The 27,810-nt window shown below is 51.3% G+C and overlaps 2 protein-coding genes and 1 long non-coding RNA gene across 3 annotated transcripts in view; 2 read left to right on the top strand and 1 right to left on the bottom strand.

The window, feature by feature from the left end:
• The first annotated feature begins 143 nt into the window (after positions 1-143).
• PTPN7 (protein tyrosine phosphatase non-receptor type 7) lies at positions 144-12,644 on the top strand. Its single transcript, XM_062595006.1, has 9 exons — positions 144-273; positions 854-1,037; positions 1,540-1,624; positions 2,343-2,419; positions 7,985-8,122; positions 9,087-9,197; positions 9,904-10,061; positions 10,969-11,082; positions 11,690-12,644. Exons 1-9 carry the CDS (start codon positions 152-154, stop codon positions 11,781-11,783), a joined length of 1,083 nt encoding a protein of 360 aa, XP_062450990.1. The 5' UTR covers positions 144-151; the 3' UTR covers positions 11,784-12,644.
• On the bottom strand, positions 10,902-20,267 carry LOC134150863 (uncharacterized). Its single transcript, XR_009960732.1, has 4 exons — positions 20,155-20,267; positions 18,056-18,240; positions 17,846-17,978; positions 10,902-11,140 (listed from the first exon to the last, which is right to left on the bottom strand). It is a non-coding gene; the product is annotated as an uncharacterized LOC134150863 (long non-coding RNA).
• Positions 20,268-21,153: 886 nt separating this feature from the next.
• The window catches only part of ARL8A (ADP ribosylation factor like GTPase 8A), a 28,746-nt gene continuing 22,089 nt past the window's right edge, over positions 21,154-27,810 (top strand). The window contains exon 1 of the mRNA XM_062595007.1: positions 21,154-21,343. Coding sequence (XP_062450991.1) covers positions 21,221-21,343 — 123 coding nt within the window. The 5' untranslated portion in view covers positions 21,154-21,220. The remainder of the gene's footprint in view (positions 21,344-27,810) is intronic.

Below are 27,810 nucleotides of genomic sequence, written 5' to 3'. Positions count from 1 at the left end.
AGGGGGTTCACCTATCCTTATGGTGTCTCTCAGATCTGTCTTGTTTTTTCCAGCTGCTTTTTTTCAAATGGCTCCTTGACTCCATGGATATCGAGTGCCACCCATTTCCACTCTCTGTGCTTCAGGACGAGGGCTTTGTGGCTGGCACAGCATGGTACAGGCCTGCTTGGCGTGCTCCAGAGTTCATAACGACAGCCTGACAGCCCACGCAGCCATGGATAAGACAGACAAGCCCAGTCCCTCTGCTAAGAAGCATGTGCGTCTTCAGGAGAGGTGAGCATGACCAGGTTGAATGGTGCCTGAAGCCTACATCCTACTGGCAGTCCTGGCCTCTGAGGTGTGAGGTGGGCCACCCAGCCCTCAGGAGGGACCTGCCATACTGCCCGCTCCTCCAAAACTCAGCACATCTCTATGCTTTACACCTACCACCTCAGCTCTGGTCCAGGGTTTGGACTTCCCCAAACTTCCTTCACTTGGCCCAGCCCTTCCAGCCCACTGCCTGCTGATCTGGGCAGCTGCCAGATCCAAACGTGGAGGTAGTCATGACCACCCCCTAACCCAGCCTTGGTCAAATCTGGACAGCATCTTTGGGGCTCTTTCCAGGGAAATGACCGAAAGAGCACTTGTTTCCATAAGGTGTCCTGGTATACCAGCCCCACTGTCTTCTGGGTTTTCTACCTGTCCCCTTTCTTCATCTTGTGTTATTCTCTATCTGGCTTTCACTTGGCATGGGGCAGTTTTAACTGAAGCTGTGAAAGTATGAGTTATCTGCCTGTCCTGGAGTAGCAGAACCTGGGTCTTGCATCCATGTGGGGAGCCAAGAAAAGGGTCAAGATACACCTTTGCTTTGCAGGAGAGGCTCCAATGTGTCATTGATGCTGGACATGAGCTCACTGGGGAGTGTGGAGCCCATCCAGCCTGTCTGCACACCACGGGACATCACACTGAAGTTCCTGAGGACATCCAGCCACATGCTGAGGAAAGAGGAGCTCCAGCAACGTGCCCAGAGCCTAACGGAGCTTCAGGAGGAGTTTTCAGTGAGACACTCACCTCCTCTCTCCCTCCTTGCATAAGGGCTGATGGGAGATAGCACTGCTATTGGAGTTCTTGCAGTGGGGACCACAGACCAGTGGGGCCTGGCAGTGGCTGGACATCTTACCCTGCAGGTGACAGAGGCTCTGAGTCAACTGTGCTCTACAGTGCCTGTGACCAGAGAGGGCTATGGGGACAAAGGGGGTTGCAAGTGCCACAGCTATCTCCTGGATATCCATTCCTTGGTGCACACTGGTCCCTGAATAGCCTGGCCTGCCCTCCTGTGGCCAAGGGGCTCTCTCAAGTTGGCATCTCTGGAAGGTGTCCTGCCACATCTGGAGTAGGGACAGGGGTCATCCCAGGAGATAACTTCTCTGGTGATGCTAGTAGGTCCTTGGGTCAATGTCTTTTTGTCTGAAGGTTGGTATATGGGACTGGCTCTGCTGTGACAAGGAGACACAAACAATGGCAAAGCATCTTTCCTCATAGTTGTTTTCCTCCCTGCAGAAAATCCCACCCAATTTTGTCAATCCAGAGGAGCTGGAGATCCCTGGACATACCTCCAAGGACAGATACAAAACCATCCTCCCCAGTAGGTGACACTGCCTGCCTCTGTCCCATGTGTGCACACTCACCCATGTGCCACATGTGAAGAGGTGTGTGTGTGTGTGTGTGTGTGTGTGCACATTTGTGAGAGGGAAGTGTGAGTTAGAGGAGCCCTGGCACCAAAGCAGGTGCTCCTGGGCGCCCCTTGGTGCCCCTGTTGTGTCTGTTACTGCTCCCTATGTTGCAGGGGTTGGATGACGTGGTGCGGGGATTGTATGCCATGTTACAGGAAGATCTGCGGTGAACTGCTCCTTGGAGCTTTCTAGAGGTGTAGCCCTGGGCTCTGCAACATATGACATCCTAGCCTGGGTTACTCCCTGCTCCTGTGGGGCCCTATGTGTCTCAAGGGCACATTGCTGGGGGAGCAGAAAGCTGAGGACATTGTGGGAGGACTTCTTAGGCACGCTGGGAAGGCTCTGAGGGGTTATTGCCTTGCAAGTGAGTTGCCCCACATGCTCATTGCAGTGTGGGTAGGTTAGGGCAGAGCTGGCTCTATGTCACCATAGCGTTATGCCATGGAGCCAAGGTGATATAGAGCAAAAAGGGGGGAAAAGACAGTGTCCTAGGGAGGGTTCAGATACTTCCAAGCGTGGTGTGGAGCAGGGAAGATTCAGCCTCCAATCCCTGGTGCTAAGTCAGAGAGGCTGGGCAGGGTCATGGATCAGGAAGATAGTCCCAGTGTTAATTCTTGCCATGTCTTTCAGATCCTGAGAGCCGAGTCTGTCTCAGGAGAGCAAAGAACCGGGAGGAAGATAGCTACATAAATGCCAACTACATCACGGTTAGTATTCTGGCTGTCTTGAGGTCTAGGGGCTTCCCATGTCCCACAGCCCGTATCTTATAAAGCATCCTGTTGCAAGCCCCTTGCTGCTGTAGGTGCCACATCAGGGTATCCCACACTTGCCTCAGGGTGAACCTAGGATGAGAGCTAAGGAAGCCAGAGCACAACACCTTGTGCTCAATCTTTCCAGTATGTAAGGCTGGGGGTCTGAGGACAACCCAAGGAAATGGACCAGCATAGGTCCAGACTGTGGGACAGGATTCACAGGGCTGGAAACATCCTTTGCACAGTGGGCACTGGAGTGGCTGGTCCCATCTGCCTTCTGTTAGCCTGCAAGGAACTTATGCCTTCATAGTGGCTTCTCTGCCTGTGTCACCAGGACCCCTGAAATGTCCAGAATCAGACATACACAGCTCTTGTAGGATATCTCCTTGTTTCAGAGTCTGAACTTACTGTTCTTATCTGAGCTGCACAGATGCAGCTCCATGTTTGCAGGGCAGATACTTCACACCCCTTGCTAGGAGAGCCACATGGGGTGGACTACTTTTGGCTCATGCTCCCTTGGTGAGCAGAGAGTATGTATGGGCTTCCTTGCGGTGACTTCTCCATCTCTTATCTTCATGCGTAAGACTGCTGTCTGGTAAGGCTGCTATCATGGGCTCTGTTATTGGCAGTTCACATCTGCAGGAGGCACATTATGTCAACAGACCATCACACCCCAGTACTGTTAAATCCTTATGCATCCAAAAATTTCCTCTCCACTCAGTGGGTTTGTTGCAATTTCCCCAAAACAAATCTGACAAAGGAAGAATATGGATCATAGAATCAGTAAGGTTGGAAGGGACTTCTGGAGATCATCTAGTCCAACCCCCTGCTCAGCAGGGTCACCTAGAGCATGGTAGACAGGGTTGCATCTAGGCGGGCTTTGAAGATCTCCAGAGAAGGAGACTCCATAACCTCTCTGGGCAACCTCTTCCAGTGCGCCATCACTCTCACAGGGTAGAAATTCCTCCTCATGTTCAGGCTGTACTTCCTGTGGTTCAATTTCTGCCCATTGCCTCCTGTCCTGTCACATGGGACAACTGAAAAGAGTTTGTCCCTGTCCCCTTGACACCCTCCCTTCAGATACTCATACACATTGATAAGTCCCCCCCTCAGTCTTCTCTTCCCGAGGCTAAAGAGGCCCAGCTCTCGCAGCCGTTCCTCAGAGGCCAGATGCTCTGGTCCTCTGATCATCTTTGTAGCCCTACGCTGGACTCTCTCCAGTAGCTCCATATCTCTCTTGTACTGGAGAGCCCAGAACTGGATGCAGTACTTGAGATGTGGCCTTGGCAGTGCTGAGGAGAGGGGCAGGATCACCTCCCTTGACCTGCTGGCAACAGTCTTCCTAATACACCCGAGGAGACCATTGGCCTTCTTGGCCATAAGGGCACATTGCTGGCTAATGGCCCATTTGTCATCCACCAGCACTCCCAGGTCCTTCTCTGTAGAGCTGCTTTCCAGAAGGTCAGCCCCCAGCTTGTACTGGTGCCTAGGGTTATTCTTCCCTAGGCGCAGGACTCTGCACTTGCCCTTGTTGAACCTCAGGAGGTTCCTCTCTGCCCAACTCTCCAGCCTGTCCAGGTCTCTCTGAAGGGCAGCACAGCCCTCTGGTATATCGGCCACTCCTCCCAGCTTGGTATCATCAGCAAACTTGCTGAGGACAAACTCTGTCCCGTCATCCAGGTCATTGATGAAGAAGTTGAACAGGATGGGACCCAGTACTGAGCCCTGGGGGACACCACTAGACACAGGCCTCCAACTAGACTCCGCGCCACTGATGACGACACTCTGAGCTCTGCCTTTCAGCCAGTTCTCAAGACACCTCACTGTCCACTCGTCTAACCCACACTTCCTGAGCTCATCTAGGAGGATGTTACCAGAGACAGTGTCAAAAGCCTTCCTGAAGTCAAGGTACACAATGTCCACTGCTCTGCCCTTTTCTACCCAGCCAGTCATTCCATCATAGAAGGCTATCAGACTGGTTAAGCAGGATTTCCCCTTGGTGAAGCCATGCTGACTACTCCTGATCACCTTCTTTTCCTCTATATGTCTGGAGATGATATCCAGAATGAGCTGTTCCATCACCTTTCCAGGGATGGAGGTGAGGCTGACTGACCTGTAGTTGCCTGGGTCCTCCTTCTTGCCCTTTTGGAAGACTGGAGTGACGCTGGCTTTCTTCCAGTCCTCAGGCACCTCTCCAGTTCTCCAGGACCTTTCAAAGATGATGGAGAGCGGTCTGGCAACAACATCCACCAGCTCCCTCAGTACCCGTGGGTGCATCCCATCCAGGCTCATAGATTTGTGGATGTCTAGCCTGCCAGAAGGTCTCTAATCCTATCCTTCTCAACCAAAGGAAAGTCTTCCTTTCTTGAGACTTTCTCCCTCACGTCCAGGCTCCGCAATTCTTGAGGGCTGCCCTTGGCAGTGAAGACTGAAGCAAAGAAGCCATTCAGTAATTCTGCCTTCTCTGTATCCCTTGTCACCAGGGACCCCGCCCCATTCACTACCTGGCCCACATTTTCCCGAGTCCTCCTCTTGCTGCTGATGTATTTGACAAAGCCCTTCCTGTTGTCCTTAACATCCCTTGCCAGATTCAATTCCAAAGGGACCTTCCTCGCAGCATCTCTACATACTCTGACTGCATTCCTATAATTCTCCCAAGTAGCCTGTCCCCTATTCCACATTCTGTGTATTTTCTTCTTCTTTTTGAATTTGGCCAACAGCTCTTTGCTCACCCATGCAGGTCTTCTGCCCTTTTTTCCTGCACTTCTTACTCAGAGGGTTGCACCGCTCTTGAGCTTGGAGGAAGTGATGTTTGAAAATTAGCCAGCTCTCCTGGACCCCCCTTCCTTCATGACGGACCCCCCCCCCCCATGGCTTTAACCCATGAGACTCCACCAATTAGGTGTCTGAAGAGCCCAGAGTCTGCTCTCCTGAAGTCCAGGGCTGAAATCCTGCTTGTTGCCTTACTTCTTTCCTGCTGGATCCTGAACTCCACCATCTCGTGGTCACCGCAGCCAAGGCTGACCCCAATCTTCACATCACTAACCAGTCCCTCTCTGTTGGTAAGCACAAGGTCCAGCAGGACACCCTTCCTCGTAGGCTCCTCCACCATCTGTGACAAGAAGATATCATCAATGCATTGCAGGAGCCTCTTGGACTGTTTGTGCCTAGCTGTGTTATCCTTCCAGCAGATGTCGGGGTGGCTGAAGTCCTCCATGAGAACCAAGGCCTGTGATTGTGAGGCTACTTCCAGCTGTCTTTAGAAGGCCTCATCAACTTCCTCTTCCTGGTCAGGTGGGCTGTAGTAGACACCCACAACAGTGTCCCCCATGTTGGCCTGCCTTTTGATCTTTACCTGTAAGCTCTCAACCGCCTCCTCCTCCTCCATCCCTAGGCAGAGCTCGACGCATTCCAGTTGCTCTCTCACATAAAGAGCAACTCCACCACCTTGCCTTCCTGGCTTTGACACCAAATGGAATCTCTCTCCAGATACTCAGAAATCATCAGACTCAAGGCTGTTGCTGCAGGCAGCCTGATTTATGAGTGTCTTTCCATGCAAATGACCCCTTCTAGGCTGCAGTCTTATGTGTTCTCCTGGAGCAGGTATCACCCCAAAGCAGGCTGCTTTGTGTCAGCCAGGTAGCAACTTTGCCTGGTTGATCAGCTTCTTTCTAGCATTTCATCTCATTATCAGTCTCATTGCAACAGGCCTGGAGCACTGGGAAACAGAGGTGGGTCTGCAAGCACCCCAGGCTTATGGGCAGAAAGGAGAACTTAGGAATGCAGGACTCAGAAAACTAGGCCACAAAAGAGCCTTTTGGCATGACAGATGTACCCCAAGTGTTTTCAGAACTCACATCAGAGCTGGAAGCCATTTAGTAGCATTTCTTTTCAAATTATGCTCATGGATGTGATCCAAAGAGTTGTGCAAGTTGCCATCAGTCCTGAGGGTCAAAGGTGCACTTTGAGCACAGGATAGTGAGATCTGGCCTAAGATTCAATCTGAGGATATGAGGATTGCTGGACCCAATAAAGGGGCAGCAGAAGATAGGGTCTTTAGTGAAGTCTTATCTGGAACAGTCTGGGAGTGTGCAGGCCAGCTGCAGTACTATGTGACTGACAGCTTCATAGCAGATGACACCACCACCCATGTGAAAGTGCATCAGGGTGTGCATGAGCATGTGGCTCCCTCTCTGTCTCACATATGTGATAACAGAAATGCACAAACACTGCCCATCTCTCTCTCACACACACACGCTCATATATATGCACACACCTGAGCATGTGTGCCCACAGATCCATGTTTAGAATTGGTATTTCATAATCTCCCTTCCACTTACCCTCTGAATAAGACTCCTGGCCTTACAGCAAGTGTCCTTCTGAATGCAAAATCTTGTTTCCAAAGGGCTATGCAAACTGCCCCTACCCCTTGGCTGGTCCAGTGCAACTGCTTGTGTGACCAGTCTGTAAATAGGATTGCTGGGAAGATCTAGGTTGAAATCACAGAGTTTTTGGATCTATTGTTAACACAGATCCCTCTTGGCAAAGCCATAAAGCTCAGCCTGCAATGCCATGTGCACTGCTTTTCCAAAGACCAGGGTCACTGTGAGTGGCCCCTCATCATGCCCCAGCCTTCCTCAATAGCATCCTCAGTGGAGTCTCTCAGACTCCTCACTGCACCGCTAAATTGCATGCACAGACCTGGGAGCTGACCCTAGCAGAAGTTATTCCCACATCTCTATACTCTGCTTAGACCTGTGCTTGGTGCCACTAAGCACTCTCCCCTTTGCTGTGCCAGCAGGGCAGGCCATGAAGCTGCTGTGTGAAGCAGTTTGTACTGGGATGTGAGCAGGACTCAAAATACCTCCAAGTCTTTTGTTTTGTTTTGTTTTTTGAAATTTTATACTGAGGTAGAAGTGACTAAGAAGGCAGTGAATGCTCAATGTTGTGAAACAGCCTGGGACAGAGTCAGGGTAGGAGCCTTCATATCTAGCCTGTGGCAAGCACCACTTTCAGGCATCACCAGAGCCAGCCTTCTTAATGGTGAGCATTGCCATGTCCCTTCATGATCCTGGGATGGACGCAGGGCTGGCGGGACCCGGCTAGGATTATCCCAGGCCTCAGCTAGAACAGCTGAATGTCTTCTGCTTGTCCTTGAGGAAATGTTGCCATCACGAAATGACTCCTTGCGAGGGCTCTGCCTCTCCAAGGTGTGCATGAAGCTGGGTGCTGTCAATAATCTGGGGACATTTGCAGGGGGGCTAAGTATACATCTTGTCATGGGATTGCTCTCACAGCCTGACCAGGAGGACAGAGATGCCTGATAATTCCTAATAACATCTATAAAGGCATTTCAAGGAATAAGGAAGGATAGATTTAGTAGGGAAGGACCCAGTGTTGCTCAGCCTCTCACATGTAGAGAAAGAGGAGCACAGTGAGGGCTAGGGAGCATTAGAAACAGGCTCCCATTGCACGTCAGGCTCTTCTCAGCATCACTGACAGGACCCATGTGCTTGGCAGGGTTATGCGGGACACTCCCGGGAGTACATTGCCACGCAAGGGCCCATGCTGAACACTGTGACTGATTTCTGGGAAATGGTGTGGCAGGAGGAGACACCGCTCATCGTCATGATAACCAAGCTCCAAGAACGCAAAGAGGTATTGTTGTCCTTCCCTAGAATGGGCACAGCACCTCAGCCTGGAGGGATAGGGTGGGAAAATAACGACAGTAACAGGGTTATGTGAGAGCAAACATGGCTGCTGAACAAGTGATCTAATCACATGCTTGCTTTCTCCACTCTGCTCTTCGAGGGTGTCTCCTGACCTAACACACGCAGGAGATGAGACCCACAGCTGCAGTCCTGTACCACCCAACAAAGCCTCTCCTTGTCATGTGGCCTATTCCCACTCCAGGCATGCTGTGCAGGCCAGATAATAGGATAAGGAGCATGAGGGCATCCCCTGGGAGAGGGAGCAGAGCCAGTGGTGAGAAGTGTCCCTCTGGCACTGAACAGCTCTCCTCCAGGACAGGGAGCTCTCAGCTGGTGGATCTAGGCTGGAATGGGAGCAGGCAATGCTGTGCCTTTGTATGGTGGCCTGACCACACAACAGCCTTTTGCTGCAGTTGGCCCTCCAAAGTATTGGCTGGGATCCCCCAGCTCCTAAGACCTTATCCCTTTTCCAGGAGTACCAGCTTGAAGGGATCTTTCCCCTTTCCTTCCTGGTATTTTCCTTTCTTCCTTCTCCCCCTTGCTGGCACAGCATCCCTTGTAGGTAAGTCCCTGTGCCCTTAACCAGGAAGGCTGGATCCTTCTGGATCCCACCAGGGGACATAGATGGGCCCAGGCACAGCTCCTGTGGGTCTGGGGAGAGCCATTGTAGCTCTGGGGCCTGAAACCAGTACGGGAGGGTAGGGAGAGGGTGCAGAGGGATCAGATGGTTAGGAAAGGGGATCCATCCCTTCCTTACACTCCTTTATCAGTCAGCATCCACCTTCCCCAGCTCCCCTGCCCCTCCACCCAAAGTGATACCTCTTCCTGAGAGCTATGAATAAATGTAGATTGGACATCCAGTGGGTGCCCTGGGCATTGCCACAGTCACAAACCCTGCCTTCTCCCTTCAGAAATGTGTCCACTACTGGCCTGAGAAGAAGGGTACCTATGGCCCCTTCACCATCTGTGTGCAGGGGGTAAGCGAGTGTGTGGAGTACGTGGTCCGGGACCTCTCCATCCAGGTGGGTTCAAGCCCCTTGATGCGGGCAAGATGGGGTGTCCAGCAGGGCCTAGCAGTGCTCAGGACATCCATGGGCTCTGTAGCAGGATGGCAGTGCTGTTTGTAAGGTTTGTCGAGGGTTTATGTCTTGGAGAACTGGGTCTCGTGCTCCTTGCCAGAGGAGGGGCCTGCAAAGCTCCTGTCTCCCTGGCAGAGGCTGAAGAAGAGCAGGACCCAGGAAGGTCCCAGCCTGAAGTGAAAGAGGATAGAGGGTCAGACTGGTGAGAGCTTCTAGATTAGTCTGTTGCTGCTCTCACTGTACCAACGAGCTCTAGCCCATCAGCTCTGTCAGTCACTATGGGCTAGCCAACACGGTCTTACTGACTCTACCTGGCCTGTGGGGATGATGTTGGGATGTGCTGCATCCGGTCCTGGCTTTCCAAGAAGAGACATAGTTAGGGCACGCTGCAGCTCCCACATGGGGTCCAAGGAGGGTGGCTGTGGCATGGATAGGTCTCGCCCCAGCAGGGTGTTTGGCAACGACCCAGGAGTCATTGGCCCATTGGCCCTTGTCTCTCTCTTGGGTCTCTGGCAGGAATGAGGAAAGCAGATAAGATGGGTACAGGCTACACAGCCCCTAACTGAGCTGGACTCCACACCTTTGCTGGCCCAGCCCTGTGTATCTGTGCTCTCACATCCTGATTTCTCTCTCTCCTGCCCTGGGGAAGCTTGAAGGTGAATGCCGTCAGGTCAAACACATCTTCTTCCCTTCCTGGCCGGACCAGCAGGCACCTGAGTCAGCCAAGCCTCTGCTGCACTTGGTATCCAAGGTGGAGGAGACTCTTCAGGCTGCAATCAACCCAGGGCCCATCATTGTGCACTGCAGGTAAGAGTCTTCCCTTTGCCTGAGCCCCTGCATGTCCTTAATCTTGGGGTTAGCCTGAAAATGCCAGTTGGGAAAATCTCACGTGTACTTACCTGTGAGCCATTCCCACTGTGATGCAGAAATCCCAGGCACAACACACCCATTGCAGAGGCATCCCATTCTGGCATGGGGATAGCCATATTAGCATGATGCAGAGCTACTACTGCCCCATAAAGAAGCCTGGTATCCACATGGCTTTATGAACACCTCCTGTTGGGAATGCTGCTCTGGAGTTTCCAGGACTATGCAAGGTCCTGGATCTGGCCAACAGATCCATAGCTCAGGCTTCTGCTTCCCCTGCAGCATGCACAGTTTGTGTCTCAGCTGTGAAGCTGTTTTTCAAGGGATCCCTCCTGGAAGGGGTGACATCTGAGTATCTTCTAAACCATCTTGCTAGTTCACATCACTGCTAAATGATTTGGGGGCCAAGAGAATGAGTATCCAGTCATTCCTGTGTAACACAGTCCTCTTGTTTTGCCACAAAGCCAGACAGCGTGATGCTGCAGGCTTTTCCCATCAAAACAAGCTGTTTTGCCCCTGAGATTAGACCATGGCTAGGAGGAGAGGAGATGAAGAGGCTGTAGTGACCTCTGCACTGTGCAGGGATGGAGAGCAATGGCTAGCCATGTGTTTCCAGAACCATCTCAACTAGGTTGTGCAGCACGGTATGACCTCCTTGCTATGGCAAAATGGGTCTAGCCCAAGTCTCTTAGTGCCTGACTAAGAAAGATGCTTGGCATAGGACCCCATCATCCCTCTAGGAAGAAATTACAGGAGCTAACCAGTTGGCCATCTTGAACTAGGGTCTGGGCATTTTATTGCTGTGTTCAGGATACCTGTGTCTGACCTGGCTCTTGCTGTCCTGCAGTGCAGGAATCGGCCGGACGGGCTGCTTTATTGCTACCAGGATTGGCTGCCAGCAGCTGAAGGAAACAGGAGAGGTGGATATCCTGGGAATTGTGTGCCGTCTCCGTATAGATAGGTGGGTACTCAAGGCACTAGCAAGTCTGCTCCTTTGTTAGTCCTCCTGGGTGCAAAGCCTGGAAGGAGAGATGTAGGAAGGGTGTGGAGATTGACATGACACGGAGGTAGGGGGAAAATTTTTGATGAAAAATTTGGAAGGGCTGCTGAAAAATGCAGATATGGAAACAGCAAACGATTCCCCTGTGCTGGGCTAGTTTTGTTGTGGGGATTATTGTAGCTCTAGAGGTCTGAGGAAATGAGGGAGAGTGGCTATTAACCTGCCAACTTTTGTGCTTCTTCCAGCTCTGCTACTAAACCTCACAGTCTCCTACCTCCTTGCAGACATTGCTGCCCTCCAAACTCAGAGACACTCAATTTTGCCATTTTTCAAAGTGAAATGCCAGTAAAATTACAGCTGAATCTGTTGCTAGTCTGTGTTTTGAACACCCCAGCAATGCTTCTAAACTCAAACACTCTTTGGGGAGCTCTGGGGCCTATTTCAGATGAATCTAGATGTGGCAGATGAAGCAGGAATGTTTGTGCACACATGATCAAGGCAGGGAGCAGGTTATAGGGTTTCTGTGCTTTAATGAGGTGTCAGAAGGGACTTGCTTTTCATTTTGCAGAGGTGGGATGATCCAGACGAGCGAGCAGTACCAGTTCCTCCATCACACACTAGCTCTGTTCGCTTCCCAGCTGCCTGAGGCAGAAGGCCAGTAACACAGAGCTCCTGCTGGGCTGACAGCTCTCCTGTCTTGTGCCATCATCTCCTACACTAGTGTTGGAGAGACCTCTGCCAAAATAGCTCCTGCTCCTGCTGGGCCACAAGACAGCAGCATGGCACAAGTGCTCCTGGATGAGCACAGCTGAGCAAATCCATCCAGCTTGTTGCCTCACAACTCTGCAAGGGGGAGATGCAAACCTCAGCCTGACTGGACCACCCTGCACTGGCACAGACCGGCTTGTAGTAGGTTTGGGTGAAGGATCCAGTCAGTGGTAAAGGGTCTATTGCTGCAAGTAGGAGGCAGATTTCGCTGACTGAAAGAAGCTCTCACTTTCAAACCACGCAATATCTTATCCTCAGCTAGAAGAGCAAGCTATGCAGAGGAACTGAAGCTGGTCAAGAGATGGGATCATGGTTTGCCCTTTAGCCACACAAAAATATCTATCCCATTAGACCTGGAGCTGGTTCAGTTATGCTGAAAATAAACAGAGCCTCTCTTCTGTTTGTGTATCGTCTGTGGTGAGAGGCTGACACTGTGTTTTGGGCTGGGCTTGTGCTGAACATGCTCCATGAAGTTCTTTTTGCTGAAGATTTGCTGCAACAATTTTATACCAAAGGTGCATCGTTGATTGCCTTCTTTATGTGTTTTTCTTTTGTCTCTTATCTTTGGCCAACACCTTCTCAGCAGCCTTGAAATAGAGAATATTCCTAAATCTGTATGAAATTTTGCAAGCAACATGTTTCCAATTGCAACCTAGCCTTTTGTTGCAAGAGGACGGGGTTTTACGTTCTTGAGTTTTTGCTGAAATCAGAACAAAATAATGCTAGCCTGTTTTTTTTTTCCTTTCTCTTTTCTCCCTCCCCCCAATATTTTCAGGGCAAAAGGAAGAAGAAAGAGAGATTTTAGCACAAATAATTGTAATGTGGAGATATTTCATAAAATATTTTAAAGCTATTCAAAACAAGCCTTTGGCTGATGTGTGTGCCACACTGTTGGGCAGAGAGGTCTACTAAGGAATTGGGGGCTACCTAGCACATGCCTTCCAGTGCCCATGAGCCCTAATGTAGCCTGTTCAATGGGTGAGAAAAAGGACAAAGGGGCCAATCCTAATGCTGAGAGAGATGGAGTTTGCTTCTGACCCTGTGATGTCCCCAGATTAGGGCCATGTGTGTGGACACCCCTCCAGCACTCCGTGGGTCCCCCTAAAATGCAGCAGAGCACCTTCCTGGCAGTTTTGTCCCAATGCCCATTTTTTTTTAGGCTCCATGGCTCTTTCTGAAGGAGAAATGAATGAATAAAAAGAGAATTATGCTTGCTCTGTATAAAAGCAGTGAACATATCCTTGTCCAGAAATGGACAACAAGCAGAAGTCAGCTACTTCTGCCTAACCTCTCTGGGTGTAAATAGTAAACTCAGTGGCACTTCAGGAATGTCTCAGGAAACACTTGAGGTGCTTAAATGGCCAGCATTACAGAAATTATCATGTATTGCTGAACCCTGTCAGTCTTTATTAGTTATTCTCACGTGTTTGCAGACTCTCCTGGTAAACTATTTGCCAAGGCGTTTGCTATAGGATAATAAAACCATGTGGCATCTGCCCACTGAGAGGAACAGATTTTTTTTCCTGCCATGTGTCTTAGAGAGTGAGTGGAAGAGCAACAGGCAGTGAGAAACCTGTCTGCTAATGCAGCCCTCCAGGTATGTGAGCCCCATGCTGTTGGAAGGCACTCCTGAAAATGCCCTGTGCAAGCATTAAGCTGCAAAGGGTTACCAGAGCTTGGATTATTCCCTGTCCATGCCTTCCTGGTCTGTCTTTGTACAAGGAGCAACTGTGGTCATGAAAAACACTGCAAAGGGGGTTAGCACTGCTCCCCTGTCTCCGATCTCTGTGGCCCTGGAAACAAACCTACTCCTGGCCTTGCAGCCAGGAAACTCCTCGGGTCTGAAATAACATTCCCCACCCAAAGCAGTCTGGAATGGGCAGATCATCCTGGTGGAACAATCTCCTCCATGCTCCAAGCTACCAAGTCAACCCTTCCCTCACACTTGTCTGCTGTGGGGTTACAACCTGCTGAGGCTGCAGAGCCTCTGTGAGCTCCCCAGAGCCCCTTGAAGTGTCAAAGCATGGCTCAATACTTCTTAGTAATAATTTAGGAAATCATTTTATGACATGCTGTTGCCTTTGATGGTGTTTCTGAAGCTGCCGATGGAAGTTTTGAGCTTATGTGAAACAGGCTTTACTCAGTAAATTTGGCCCACTAGTCTTTCCTCTCCTTATTGCTGTCAGATAGTGAGACTTGAATGCTCTGCAAACCACCTCAAGGCAGGATCTTTCCCTGCCTTTCCCAGACAGCAGAATGTGCACTACTTTTCTCATGCTTTGATATTAACATCAAAAGGAGCGTGTCATTAGGGCAGTCTTGCAGTGGGAGCTGTATTGCAGGGTTTCCCAAGACACGTAGGACATGCTCTCTGGGACTAGTAGCTGGATGGGGGGGGGGGGGGGGGGGCAGCTTGTGACTCCGGTCTCAGATGTTCTGTCAGGTGCTGGGAGTTTTCAGCCAGCTTGGGGCCAGTTCAACTTTCTGATGCAGATTGTAATCAGTTAAGCAATTTTTCATGATGATGCCTGAATTTCTACCAGCTTTATCTGTTCAAAACACTTATCAGGCCTTACCATCACAGTATCTGAGTATGTCTCCAGCTTCCCTGTATTTATTCCCCTAGTACACCATGGGTTCATGCTGGCCCATTTCCCCTGTTACTGCAAAAAAGGGAAATCCCACCCATATGTGGTATCAGTGGTAAAGCATGGTGTTTGAGCAGGTCTGTCTGTGTCAGGCTAATATCTATGTCCTGAGCAACTGTTTCACCCTGCTGAAAAAGACAGTGGGGTGCCCAGCATGGGAATTTTTAGTGGAAAAACAGCATGCAAAAGAAATGAATCTTTCAAAATATCTCACATAAAAATGAGGTATTCCCCCCCCACACACACACTGAGATCAATGGCCAAGGGTTTCATCAGGGCCAGGATTGCTCCCATTCTTCATTCTTCTCCCATGAAGAATTGACACAGACCCAGCTGTCTTTTTCCTTTGCAAGAGGTATTTCTGTGCTTTGCTGGAGGTACAGTCCGGCCAACAGGGCAAGAAGCCATGGTGCCAGGGATGATGGGTGCATTGGGGTGCAGACTCCTATGAACAATGTCTCCAGCAGGCTGGGTCTCTCTCAAGGTTCAGGAAAAGTTCTTTCTCTATGTGATCATAATTTTGACCTGGGGTTTCCCAAGCTGGTAAGCCATTTCCTGCTCTTATGAATACTCCATGTGACTATTCACTTCACAGCTCATGGCTGGAGGCTTCTTAGGATAGGAGAAAAAAAACTGCACAGTGGCCATATGATGCAAAATCAGTTTAGTGGCACATGTTGCTGGTGGCAGAGAAATTTGTGGGCTATCAGAGCCATACTGGGGTACTGTGCTTCAAAGTTTCTGCTGCTAATGGAGAATGTCAATGCGTTGCATAGAATTTTCATCAAGCATAACATACCACAGCAGGCTGCAGCAGGTTGCCATGTAAGCCAGCTTTTTGGAAGGGCAGGACACTGGGATAGGATGTACCAAAATCCAGCATTCTGGGTTATTCAGTAGTGGCTCACCCCACAAGTGAGCAATGTGGAGTCTCCCATCAGCATCCTCATGAACTCCAGGTAATCAATGACTCAGCTACCACACAGAAAAAGGAAATTTTGATGCATGCTTTAATGCTTCAAGAGCAGCCCTGGGATGTTAGGGAGCTCAAACAGACTATGCAACCTCTTTGAGAGCACCAGCAGTGAGTGAAAGCACTGTGGAGGATGAGATGTCCCCCAGCAGCACCCTGGATGGGCAAGGTCACCTGGTACAAGGAACTATTGTATGAGGGAAGGGTTCACCTGGCAGCAGAAGGACACTGCAGGGCATGGCAGTGATGACTATCCATGTCAGTCCTTGGTAGTTCAGTAGTTGAATACCAAGACTGGGGAACATGCTTCTCTTGGGTAGAATTAGCTATGCATTAACCCACCTTAACACAAGGCACAGCCTTGACACACTTTAGTTTCTTGAAGAAACTTTGGTGAACAACCATGGCAAAAGCTTCTGGGAAATCCAAATACACTGTTCTCTGGAGAGAACCTGGAGCTGTGCTGGCTCTCACCCGGGATAATCTGCCTGGTCCCATACTACTGGCATGGAGATGACACGATGACTCCTTCCCCCTATCCCCTGAGGTGAGTGCTGTACCAATGCAGCTGTAGGTGCCTGATCTAGCTCACATCTCCCTACATATGCCTGGCAGAGGATCTGGTCTCAGCTTCTCTAGAGGGAGAAAAGCTGGAGTTTGGGCCCCTTTGGTTCAAACCAGCTGAAAAGAGCCAGACCTCTCAAAATCCATCAGTGCTGGTGTAAGATCCTTCCATTGCTGAGGATAAGGGAAATGGGGAATGGTGAAAAATGAGGGACAGCAAATGAAAGGATTCCTTTTTCTCATTTGATTGTGTTTTTGCCCAGTTTTGATGGACTCACCCAGCTCCCATCTCTACTGAGAGCAGTAGGTTTTGTTTGAATATCTGGCTGACAGAGTTTCTCCGGCAGAGACTGAAGTGCAATATGTGCTATCAGGAGGCAATCTTTTCTGAGAACTTGAGTGCCACCGGCATTTTGGGTGGGAAGCCCCAAACTGGTGTAGGGACATTCCCTGGGCTGGAATCTTTCAAAAAAACAGCTTCATACAGACAAACAAGAATTAGGGGGGGGGGAATACATTTTTCTCTGGTATGTGGAAGAGCTACTTTGGAGTAATTACAGAGACCAGTGATTCCTGCTTCCCTTGGGCCTCTCTTTGAGAGCACGAGAATCTTCTTTAACAGGTTGCAGCATTTCTGAAAACAAAGTGGTTTCAATCTCTGAAAACAAAAGCAGCTTCCCAGTGACTTATAGCACATGATGGAAACTTTCCAACTCATAATTGCTGTGGGCTCTGAGACATCCACAGTGAGGCAGATCCAATGGCAACTCAGTTTTTTCATTTTCTGCGTGTACACATTTGTTTCTCAGACAGTAAAGTGGCCTTGCTGATAGGAATGAATTCAGCATCCTCGTCTCTCATGGGATAGTCAGTAACCTCCTCTGTATGTTGGCATTCAGCTCTCACCAACTGCCAGAAGAAAAGTCCTGCTTATTCCTCCTAGTGTAATTGAATTAAAAGAGCCCCCATGTATCATAAGCACAGGTGAGCTCTAGTATGCTCTGCTTGTCTGCTTTGGCTCAGGTCAGCCCTGTAAGGCTTTTCTTAATAAAGAGCCATGGGCTGAAATCAAGTCTGGGGTGTGGTGCCACACAGAGTTTTGCCTGGAGCTCTCATGACCCACATAATACTCTTAACATAAATGAAGATTTCCTTCCAGTACTGATTTACACTTACTAGCCTCACCCTTGAAATTTGGCTGCTCAGACATTGCCCTTTTTTACTGAAGCTTTTTCTCAGATAACTCCTTTCCCTCTGCAACACTCTTTGGTGGGCTAAGGATGAAAAGCAGGAAGGACATGAAGATTTCACCCTTCAGGACTGGCTCAAATCCAGTTTGGATGTAAGCAAACCTCATTGGCATTGCACAGCTGGCTATCATGGCCTGCAGCATACTGCACTGACTGCTCAGCATCAATGCAGGAGGGCAAAGTAGAACAAAAAGCACCACCAGCACAAGCACCCAAACTGCAGGGGCAGTTTAGCACCCTCTTGCAACCCAGAAGAGCTCAGCTTGGTGAAAGTGAGGGGCTTTCCAGCTTGCAAGGCTCAATCTGATCTCTTATAAAGGACAGCTTCATGATAGGCCATATAAAAACCTTATAAAGGCATCCCTTCAGAAAACCATGCCTCTGGACCACGTCTCATGCTGCATGTTGAAAATTACTCACTGGCTCCTGCAACGTTGTTCTGCGCTGTCTGTTCTGCATAGGCTTTACACTGAGAAATCAAAGCACTGGGTAAAAACATGAAAGCGTATGCACCTCGTTACCTGGGGAAACTGAGGACAGGTGAAGAAGTGCTGAGTTTAAGAAGTCAGACTGGCTCTGGTCTCATTTCCACACATTTTTCCAGATCAGTCTCTGTGCCACAGCAGTCCTCAAAACACAAAACTGGTAATTGTCCTGAGAAAGAAAAGAAAATAGTAGGTTCATGATGTCCCTGTTGCACCCACAAGGGTCCCCTCAAACCCACAGTGCACCTCCAGCAGGGCTGGACCTCCATATCGCTCCTTGTCTGGCCCTTGTATCCTCTGAGGCTTGGGAGGCTGGATCCCTGTTGTGACCAGTCAGCACTTCTCAGGCTGCTATCCTGCCCTTTGGACTGCTGGAGAAACATCATCCTGTGGGAGCATCCAGGGATCCCGCACAGCTACTTTCACCAGCCCTGAGGAAGGGAGGACTTGTGGCAGAGAGAGATCTCCGTCTTTGCTACCTGACCTGCCATCCCCTCTAGCCTGGACACACTTTTTCCTGCCTTGGCCATGTTTAACGCAGGCAAAAAAATAGGAAGAATGTGGCCCTGGGTTGCAGCCAGGGCTGGATGGCCAGGGGAATGGCCATGTGTATGAGGGCTTGACTCGACTATGCTGTGGAGCATGCAGAGAATCCCTGTGGGACCCTAGAGTGCATGAGGTGCCAAGAAACACTGCCTAGAATGCATGAGCAAGCTGGGAGCAGGGGAGGAGACAGGGAAGGATGTGGGAGTTGGGGGGGGCTGTCCACTTACGTGGATGGGGGAGGCAGATGAGGGTGCAGGATATATGCTGACCAGTAGAAGGGCTCTGCACAAGGTGCAGGGGTCAGGCTGGGTTCAGGATATATGAGGACTTGTGGAAGGGATCATCCCAGGGTGAAGGTGGGGTTCACCACACGCTGCCAGCCAGTGCAAGGGTTGTCAAGTGCAAGAGTGTGAGGTGCCAGATACGAACTGCCTAGTACAGGTTCCTCAATGCAAAAGGTGCAGTGTGCCATAAGCAGGTTGTTTGGGTGCAAGAGACATGTGGGTGCAAAGGGTGTGGGTGGGCAGGGTAGAGGTGCAGGGGGTGCAGGATGCAGAGTGTACACAGTGCAAGATGCAGGGGGTGCAGGATTCAGGGTTTACAAAGGGTTCCAGGTACATCATCATAGAGATGATGTAAAATGCAGGAAGTGCTGGGTGCAGGAAGGTGCAGTGGGGTGCTCAGTGTATGGGGTGCAAGGGAGTTCAGGGGGGTGCTGGGTGCAGGAGATGCAGGGCACAGGGTGTGCAAGGTACAGAAGGTGTGAGGTGCAGTCAGTGCAGGGTGCAGAGCACATAGGGGTGTCAAGGGTGCAGGTGCTGGAGGTCAAGGCACCTGGGGGTGTAGAGTGCATGGAGTGCAGAGTATCAGAAGCAGAGTGTACCAGGGGTGCTGGGTGCAGGATGCTGGAGGTGCAGAGGGTATTGGGCATACCAGGAGCAGAGTGTAGTGTTTCAGGAGTGAAGGGTGTCCCAGGGGACCTGGGCAGAGCTTGCTGGGAGTGCAGGGTGTAGCAGGGATGCCAGGGGTGCATGGTGCTGGGGCTTCAAGATGCTGAGGGTGCAAGGTGCAGGGTGCAGCAGAGGGTTGGGGTGCTGGGTGCAGGATGCAGAGTGCGGAAGTGTGGGGGATGCAGGGTGCTGGCAGATCAGGGTGCCAGTGTTCCGGGGTGCTGTGGGCACAGGGTGCTGGGTGCAGGGGTGCTGGATGTGCAGGGCGCTGGCTGTAGGATGCTGGGGTGCTGGCAGTGCAGAGTGTTGAAGTGCTGGAGGTGCAGGGTGACAGAGTGCAAGGGGCACAGTGTGCCAGGGGTGTAGGGTGCCAGACTGCTGGGGGCACAGGATGCCAGGGTGTAGGTGTGCAGGCTGCTGGAGGTGCAGGGTGCCAGGGGAACAGGGTGCTGGGGTGCCAGGGGTACAGGGTGCCAAGGGTACAGGGTGCTGGAGGTGCAGAGTGCTGGGTGCGCAGGGTGCCAGCGATGTAGAGGTGCAGGGTGCCGGGGGTGCTGGGGGCGCAGTGTGCCACGGGTGTAGAAGTGCAGGGTGCCAGGGGCGCAGGCTGCCAGGGGTACAGGGTGCAGGGTGCTGGGGGTGCAGGGTTCATGGTGCTGGGGATGCAAGGTGCCAGGGGTGTAGAGGTGCAGGGTACTGGATTGCAGGGTGCCAGGGGTACAGGAAGTGCACGGTGCCAAGGGTGCAGGGTGCCAGGTGCGCAGGGTGCTGGGTGAGCAGGGTGCTGGAGGTGTAGAAGTGCAGGGAGCTGCCGATGTAGGGGTGCGGGGTGCCGGGTGCGCAGGGTACCGGAGGTGTAGAGGTGCAGGGTGCCAGGGGTGCAAGGTGCCGGGGGTGTAGAGGTGCAGGGTGCTGAGAGTGCACGGTGCCAGGGGTGCAAGATGCTGGGGGTGTGGAGGTGCAGGGTGCTGAGAGTGCAAGGTGCCAGGGGTGCAGGGTGCCAGGGGTGTAGAGGTGCACGGTGCTGGGGGTGCGGGGTGCTGGGGGTGCAGGGTGCTGGGGGTGTAGAGGTGCAGGGTGCCAGGGGTACAAGGTGCCGGGGGTGTAGAGGTGCAGGGTGCTGAGGGTGCAGGGTGCCAGGGGTGTAGAGGTGCACGGTGCCGGGGGTGCGGGGTGCCGGGTGCGCAGGGTACCGGAGGTGTAGAGGTGCAGGGTGCCAGGGGTGCAAGGTGCCAGGGGTGCAGGGTGCCAGGGGTGTAGAGGTGCACGGTGCTGGGGGTGCGGGGTGCCGGGGGTGTAGAGGTGCCGGGGGTGTAGAGGTGCAGGGTGCCAGGGGTACAAGGTGCTGGGGGTGTAGAGGTGCAGGGTGCTGAGGGTGCAGGGTGCCAGGGGTGTAGAGGTGCACGGTGCTGGGGGTGCGGGGTGCCGGAGGTGCAGGGTGCCGGGGGTGTAGAGGTGCAGGGTGCCAGGGGTGTAGAGATGCAGGGTGCTGAGGGTGCAGGGTCCCAGGGGTGTAGAGGTGCACGGTGCCGGGGGTGCGGGGTGCCGGGTGCGCAGGATACCGGAGGTGTAGAGGTGCAGGGTGCCAGGGGTGCAAGGTGCCGGGGGTGTAGAGGTGCAGGGTGCTGAGGGTGCAGGGATGCAGAGTGCCGGAGGTGTAGAGCCGCAGGGTGCCGGGTCGCCGGGGGCCCAGGGTGCCAGGGCTGTAGGGTGCAGCGCAGCCGCCTCGCCCCGCGCGGGCCGCGCGGCACGGCGCGGCGCGTCCTCCCGGGCGGCAGGGGGCGGCGGCGCGCGCGGCGCGGCGCCCCACCCGGCGGCGCGGGGCGGCGCGCGGCGGTGCGGCAGCGGGGCGCGCGCGGCGGCGGCGGACAATACCGGGGCGGCGGCGCGGCTCGGCACGGCGCGGCTCGGCACCATGCTGGCGCTCTTCAACAAGCTGCTGGACTGGTTCCGGGCGCTCTTCTGGAAGGAGGAGATGGAGCTGACCCTGGTGGGGCTGCAGTACTCGGGCAAGACCACCTTCGTTAACGTGATCGCGGTGAGCGCGACCCCCCACCCCACCAAACACACGCACTCCGCGGTGCACCGGGGCCGTGCGCGGCCTGGCGGCGCCCCAGACCGGCCCGCAGCGCTGCGCCTGTCCCCGGGGCCGAGTGGTGCAGAGGCGTGCTCGGGGCGGGGGGTGGCGTGGGTTGTGGCTCCCAGTGGAGTGGGGTGTGGGGCGGTCTTAGCTTTGCAGCCCAGTGATTGCACCCTCCAGCACGGAGGCGCTGCGATCTGGCGGGTTACAGTGGCAGAGCGCAGGCAGACAGCCCCCGGCCTTGCTTGCAGCCCTGCTGAGACTGCGGCCCTGAATAAGGAGCCTCAAAGCACTGTCTACCCCTCCTCACCCTGAGGACCCCTCTCGCCCCCCCCCTCCCCCGAGCAGCTAGGCCAGAGTCCCTGCTGAGTTTCCTGTGTGGGGTGCGATTTATTCCAGCACCAGCCTTTTCTCTTCTTTGTAACGTGCAGAAATGGCTCCGGAGCATTCATTTTGGGGAAGAGAAGAAAGCGCTTGCTAACACATGTGGAGCTGGGTGGAGAGAAGGGATGGGCATGAAGCAGAGGATCTAGGCCCCAGCCCTTGTGGTAGCACGTCGGTTGCATTTGCCATCCAATGCAACCCGCAGCCCAGGCCTGGCCGGCGTGCAGAGCTGGGTGCTGGTGTCTGCAGCCTCTTGAGTGCAGGGTGGCCAGGTGCCCCTGCAGCAGGCCCAGCAGCAGGTGATGGAAGGCCTGGAGCTGTCAGGCCAGCTCTTTCCTTTCTTTTTGCATCCGCATCCTTTCCCTGGGACCGCACAACCTGGGGCTGGGTGCACCCAGCTGTCTGTGGCTGTCTGTATCTGGGTGCTCGAGGGTGTCCTGGGATGCACGGCTTGGATCCCTTCATCTTGCAAGAAGCTGAGAATGGAGATTATCCCAGAAGCAGTTATTTTATTTATTTATTGCATTTCTGGTTGCTGTGTGCAGCGGTCCTTGCTGCAGCCTGGGTCACATCTGGAGGAGAAAATACCTAGAGAGGATTTGGGAATCCTGCATTTCCTTTTGCAACTAGGGTGCAGGTTGGGATATTAGTTATGGAGCTGCAGGTGTTCTGGCATGCAGTGGGTCTCCTGTCTGTTTTAGCTGCCTGATTTTGCTTGTTTTTGTGTCACAGCTGTAACAACATTTTGTGCTGATAGGACTTAGATGGAAACTTCTGTAGTCTTCTTTGGAAGAGGTGCTTTGTCATTACTGCTGATTTGTGCTGGGCAGAGCGGTGAGCCTACAGTCCTGGGGGCTCATGTCCTCTCCCTCTGCCCAGCAGCCCTTCCCACAGGGCAGCCTGTGTTTTTGCCGCTGGTGGACCATGCTGGGTGTGGTCTTGTGATAGATAATCTTTTACAGGGAAGGGGTTTGCAGAGCATCGCGCTGCTGCAGAGCGCAGGATGCAGGCTTGGAGCAGCCTGGTGTGCAGGGCTCAGGTACAGCAAGGAGCAATTGGAGGTTTTCTGCTTGGTGTTTCTTATGGGTCTTGTTGGTCCAGGCTGGTTGTTGTATAATGTTATTTTTGCTGCAATGTCTGTGCCTTCCCTGAAGAAAGCTCACTAAAAGTGATTTTTTGTGGCAGTGTTCAGTCCAAGGAGCTATGCCCAATCCCTGCAGGCCTGTGTGGAGGCAGGAGGAGGGGAAATCATGTTGCTCCTACAGTGGCGAGCTGTATTCTGAAACTAGGTGGTGGCACCTTGTCTTTGTGGCCTGAGATGACCTGTGCTCCGATGACTGCTTGCACCAGGGTAGCACTGTGATTGTCATTTGTGAGTGCATCCTCAAGTGCTGGAAATTGCAGGATATCTTTCCTAGTGGCTTGGACCAGACCTTTCCCAGCTTGTTGTCTTCCTATGTAAAATAGCACCTTCCTCTGCTACCTTCTCTGCAGGGCAAAAAATTCCCCAGGCATCAAGAAGCTCCTCAGGTGGTCCCTGTCAACAGCGAAGCAGTAATTATGGGGACTCGGAGCTGTAGACACCAAGCTATTGGGGTTGTTTCGCTTGCAGAGGTGCTGCTGGGATGCTCTGTGAAGTCTTGCTCACTCCTTGCTTTTTGGGGGCTGGAATCTGATCATTCTCGCCTTTTCCAGATGTGATGCTGCGTGGTGGAAGCCACTTAATAGCAAGCAAAGTCCCAGATAGGAAGATCCCTATCATGTTGCAGATTTGGGTTATTGTTCTCTTGGATTTTATTGAGAGAGGCCGATGCTGATGAGGATCTCTGGCTCTTCCAGTTCTCCAGACTGCCTCACCACCTCCCTCATGGTCTCTGTCGTGCATATTTTCCTTGCATGTTGCTTTGCTCTGTGGCTCAGCTCCAAAGCAAAGCATGTTATTTCTGCTTGCTCTAGGCTCTGAAAGCTGCTGTGCTGTCAAAGGTGATTTTGCGGTTACTTTGGAGACTTTGGCACTCTGTAGGTGCTTTCACGAGGAGGATTTCCTATGATGCTGAGCTGTATAGAAATGGAAAATGAAGGAGCCTTGTCTTTCTTGCATGCTGTCCTTCCTGAAGAGCCTTGTGGCAGAGCAAGAAAGGCCTAAAATGTACCTCCTGGCCTTTAACTTCAGACTTTCCTGATCCTGAGCCATTTTGCTGTCAGCCACCACTGGCTTGGGAGCGCTTTCAGCAATTGAATTCTTGTACTATTTCTTCTAGCAAACTAACCCACATCGAACATGAGTAATGCAAAGCTTTGTGGGTCTGAGACACTGACGGTTCAAAGTCATCACGTTCAGTAAGTAGCAGCCCTCATAGGGGCTACTTCATCCCTGCCATTTGCATGTTTAATTCTCTTTTTCTGTAGTCGCATGCCTGAAGTGAGGGCGAATTTCTTCATTGTGAGAGTGACAGAGCGCTGGAAGAGGTTGCCCAGAGAGGTTGTGGAGTCTCCTCTGGAGATCTTCAAAGCCTGCCTGGATGCAACTCTGTCTACCATGCTCTAGGTGACCCTGCTGAGCAGGGAGGTTGGACTAGATGATCTCCAGAAGTCCCTTCCAACCTTACTGATTCTGTGATACTAAATGGGAAAGGACTGTGCCAAGTGTGGTCTGCAGGATGCTCTGGACCTTCTTTTCTCTGTTAATGGCAGCAACAGCTGTATTAAAAAAACAGTAAGAGGTAATTTATTCTCTCTTTAAATAATGAAATAAGGTTTAAAAAGTTAAGAGTTTTATCCAAAACCCGTGGGGCTGTTTCAGTTGTGGCAGTGGAAGTGAGGGGGGAAGTGGGGTGGGAGGATGATCCCTCATCCTTGCACCTCTCTTCTTGCAAGAGCTCTTTCACCAGTGCAACTTATCTTTTTCCATGGGCCACATCTTTTGGTTTTTTTTGATGCTGACTCTGATCATCCAGTTGTGTGTGTAGCAGAACTGGTTCAGCAAGAGCATGGGCTTTGGTGGGAATCTCGTATCGGCAAATAAATGGTTCATATGTGGGAATTTTGTCCTGTGCAAGACTCCTGTGTGCAAGACTCCTGTGTCTTAGGACTCTTCGTACTTAGTTTCTATTGCTGAGGTAGGGAAAAGTGGCATCCAATAATCACGGGTAGCTCTCAAGTGAAATTCTCCATACCTGGTTTAAGCAGTCTTTCTATTCTGCTGATATTTTATGAATTAGTACTTCCATGATAGGGATGTATGGCATCCTTGCTGTGCACTCAGGCAATCTCAGTGTATTGAATAAGATGCTCAGTGTCTGCTGCAGATTTGCCGCTATCTATAAAGTTATTTGGAAACTTCAAATTCCATGGCAGATACATGCTAAAAATAAGCACTGACCTTTGAGAAAATGTTCTGTAAATGAGGTCTTCTCAGGGGGAAGGAAAAAAAAAAAAGTAAAAGTGCCAAAAATCCCAACCAAATAATACTATACTAGAAATTTTTTAGGTGATATAACAAAAGTGCCAAGAAGGGAAATAGATAGCTGCAATTCAGATTTCTTAAAAAAAAAAAAAAAATCCAAACTCTTGAAAAGTGCCAGATTTCGGAGATTTCTCAGAAAATCTCTTGGACTACTCTGAGGCCTCAAAGGTGCAGGTGACATTCCTTTGGGAACAGCAAGGTAATACTATTCCCCTGCCAGCTCTGTCTTCTCTTCTAGAAAAATGAAGAAATCTCCAAAACTTACCACCCTCTGGTAATAACTTTGCATAACCCATGAAAATCTTTGCCATGGTTTACAGAAAAGTGCACAATTAGGCTTAAAGCCGGAAGCTGGTGAGTTTTTCTTTACATTATTTCATAATAGTGGCATCTTGAAACTTAAACAGAAAGATGAGGCTAGTACAAACAGTCCTGGGGGTTACTTGGATGATACCTGCTCGCTGGAGGGTTCAGGGCTGGAGTTGCTCCAGAAGTCTTTGTGGTGTCCTCGTCTTCTGGGATTTTTGGATACTGTTTTTTATCCTGATGCAAAAAATTAATCCAGTTGACTGAGAAGTTTGGTAGTTTCCTAGAGAACAGCCCAGACCTGTGCCCATGTCCATCGTCCTTGCCAGGTGAAGCATTTGCTGAAGGCAGCTGCTATTGATGGCTGGCGGAAGGGGCTTGTTGTTGTTTGCATGGGCGATTTTTCTTTTGCAATCTAATTTTTTCTTTCCCTTGCTGCAGGGAACTGAAACATGAAGTATTGTAGGATGAAAGGTTGTAAAATTGGTTCTAGTCTTGGTTTTGATCAGAAACCAACGGGCTCTTTAGCTGTGTTTTGCCTGGAATAGTCTGGGGGTAAAAAGGGGCACAAATGAAACTGGAGAGTATTAGGAACCCCTCAGTACACGTTCAAAAACCCCTCAGTGTGTGACATGTTTAGAAAGAGAGGACTTTTTGCTAATTTTGAGTCAGTGTTACAGATCTCCCATTTGCACTAATGAGTCTTCCAAGGGAGCAGAGCAGCAGAAACCTCCTAAAATATACACATCTCTCAGGCTGTGCTCTTGCTACTAGAAACTCTGCGTGGAGACTGCGGCATGGTCTGTGGATGGCTTTGCTGCATAAATTTCAAATCTGTTTGGTGTGGTAGGCCAGATGAAGTGTCTTGGCACTTGGGCTTTGTTCAGAAAGTTACTAAAACAGATGCTGCGAAAGAAAACCATGTTAGCCTTATAAGCGGCATCAGATAAGATGATGAATACCTGGCTGTGCACACCTGGGCAATGCCAGCCCCATCTTGGGCAACTGGCACCTGTCTGATGGTCTGTGCAGCAGAGGGGAGAGCACCTCTAGACTGTAGCTCAGACCACAGAGTTCAGTGCCTGCTCTGAACCATTCTGTTTGTTGGTGAATTGACTGTTCTTTGCAGGAAGTTCACTTGGGGACTTGAACTTGGGATGGGCGTTGGCATATATCCTGGTCCTACAGTGTCTCTAAAAATTGCTGAAGAAGTAAAGAAGAAAGTAGTTGATAGTGCCTCTGCTGAGGGAAAAGCAAGGAGATCTCTCTCTACTCTATTTTCGCTGGTCTGTCTGGCACCTGTGACTCCCGGTAACTCTGGACCTGCCAGAGACACAGCCCTTTGCCTGGAGTCCTGGCAAGGCCAAGGGCCTTAGTGGGAGCGGGAGGTGAGTTATTGCAGTAAACTGATGTTCTGACTCCTGATATGAAGTCTGGGGCATCTGACAACTCCTTTTGCACCTTAGCTTCATAACCCAGAAGGTGGTAGGTTTTGGAGGTTACTTCATTTTTCTAGAAGAGAAGATGGAACTGGCAGGGAATAGTATTACCTTGCTGTTGTAAGCTCTTCCGGCATGACCCATGAGAACATGGATAGTGCAATTTCCTGGGATGCCTAAGTGTGGACCTCATTATCAGAGCAGAAATTTAAGCAGATTTAAAGTGATTTACCAAGGTCATCAAGACAGGCAGTGACAGAATACAAATAGGAGCCAGACTTCTTGCTCTCATTTTTCTGTTGTGTGCCATCTCCTTTTCATTTGATGAGAAACCAGAAACACCTCTGTTTCTTGCTTGCCCTGAAGAGCAGCATGCTATAGAGCTCGTGACCTCTGTGGCTTCAATGTGCCAAGACCTGGCCTGAGGGACATATTCACTCCACTTGGCATCCACAGTGCTGGGCACATCTCTCTCCAGGGTTTTACAAAGTGTGCCAGACCCTGAGCGAGTGTTGTCCATGGCTGCACCTGCACTAGCTGCCTCTGCTTTCTGCAGTGCGTAACTGGGCCTTTCAACCAAGTGAGGCTCTGTGTAGCCTGTGTGGATAAAGCCACTTGGATTGCTTTACACTTCTTCCCTATGTATTGAGGCTGGTAGGGTAATTCCTGCCACACCTCACTGTTTCAAAGTGTCACGCCAAGAGATGTGAACATCCCATCCCAGAGCTTAAGTACACTGGTAACCCTGTGTGAGGGGACCAGCTTGCATCTTGGTGAGCCCATATTTTGGGACTGTGATATATCTGGCCTCAATTTCCCAAGGAAAAAAA

This window comes from Rhea pennata, chromosome 25 (assembly GCF_028389875.1).
Source record: "Rhea pennata isolate bPtePen1 chromosome 25, bPtePen1.pri, whole genome shotgun sequence".
Lineage (NCBI taxonomy): Eukaryota > Metazoa > Chordata > Aves > Rheiformes > Rheidae > Rhea > Rhea pennata.
Note: the sequence above shows the minus strand (reverse complement) of the source record. Positions and strands in the feature narration are given on the sequence as shown.

Bases quoted from the DNA above. Each gene is read 5' to 3' on its own strand.
- PTPN7 (XM_062595006.1), top strand. From the start codon at position 152: ATGGTACAGGCCTGCTTGGCGTGCTCCAGAGTTCATAACGACAGCCTG. The intron at 274-853 runs GTGAGCATGACC...TTTGCTTTGCAG, and splicing joins CATGTGCGTCTTCAGGAGAG to GAGAGGCTCCAATGTGTCAT. The intron at 11,083-11,689 runs GTGGGTACTCAA...TTCATTTTGCAG, and splicing joins TGCCGTCTCCGTATAGATAG to AGGTGGGATGATCCAGACGA.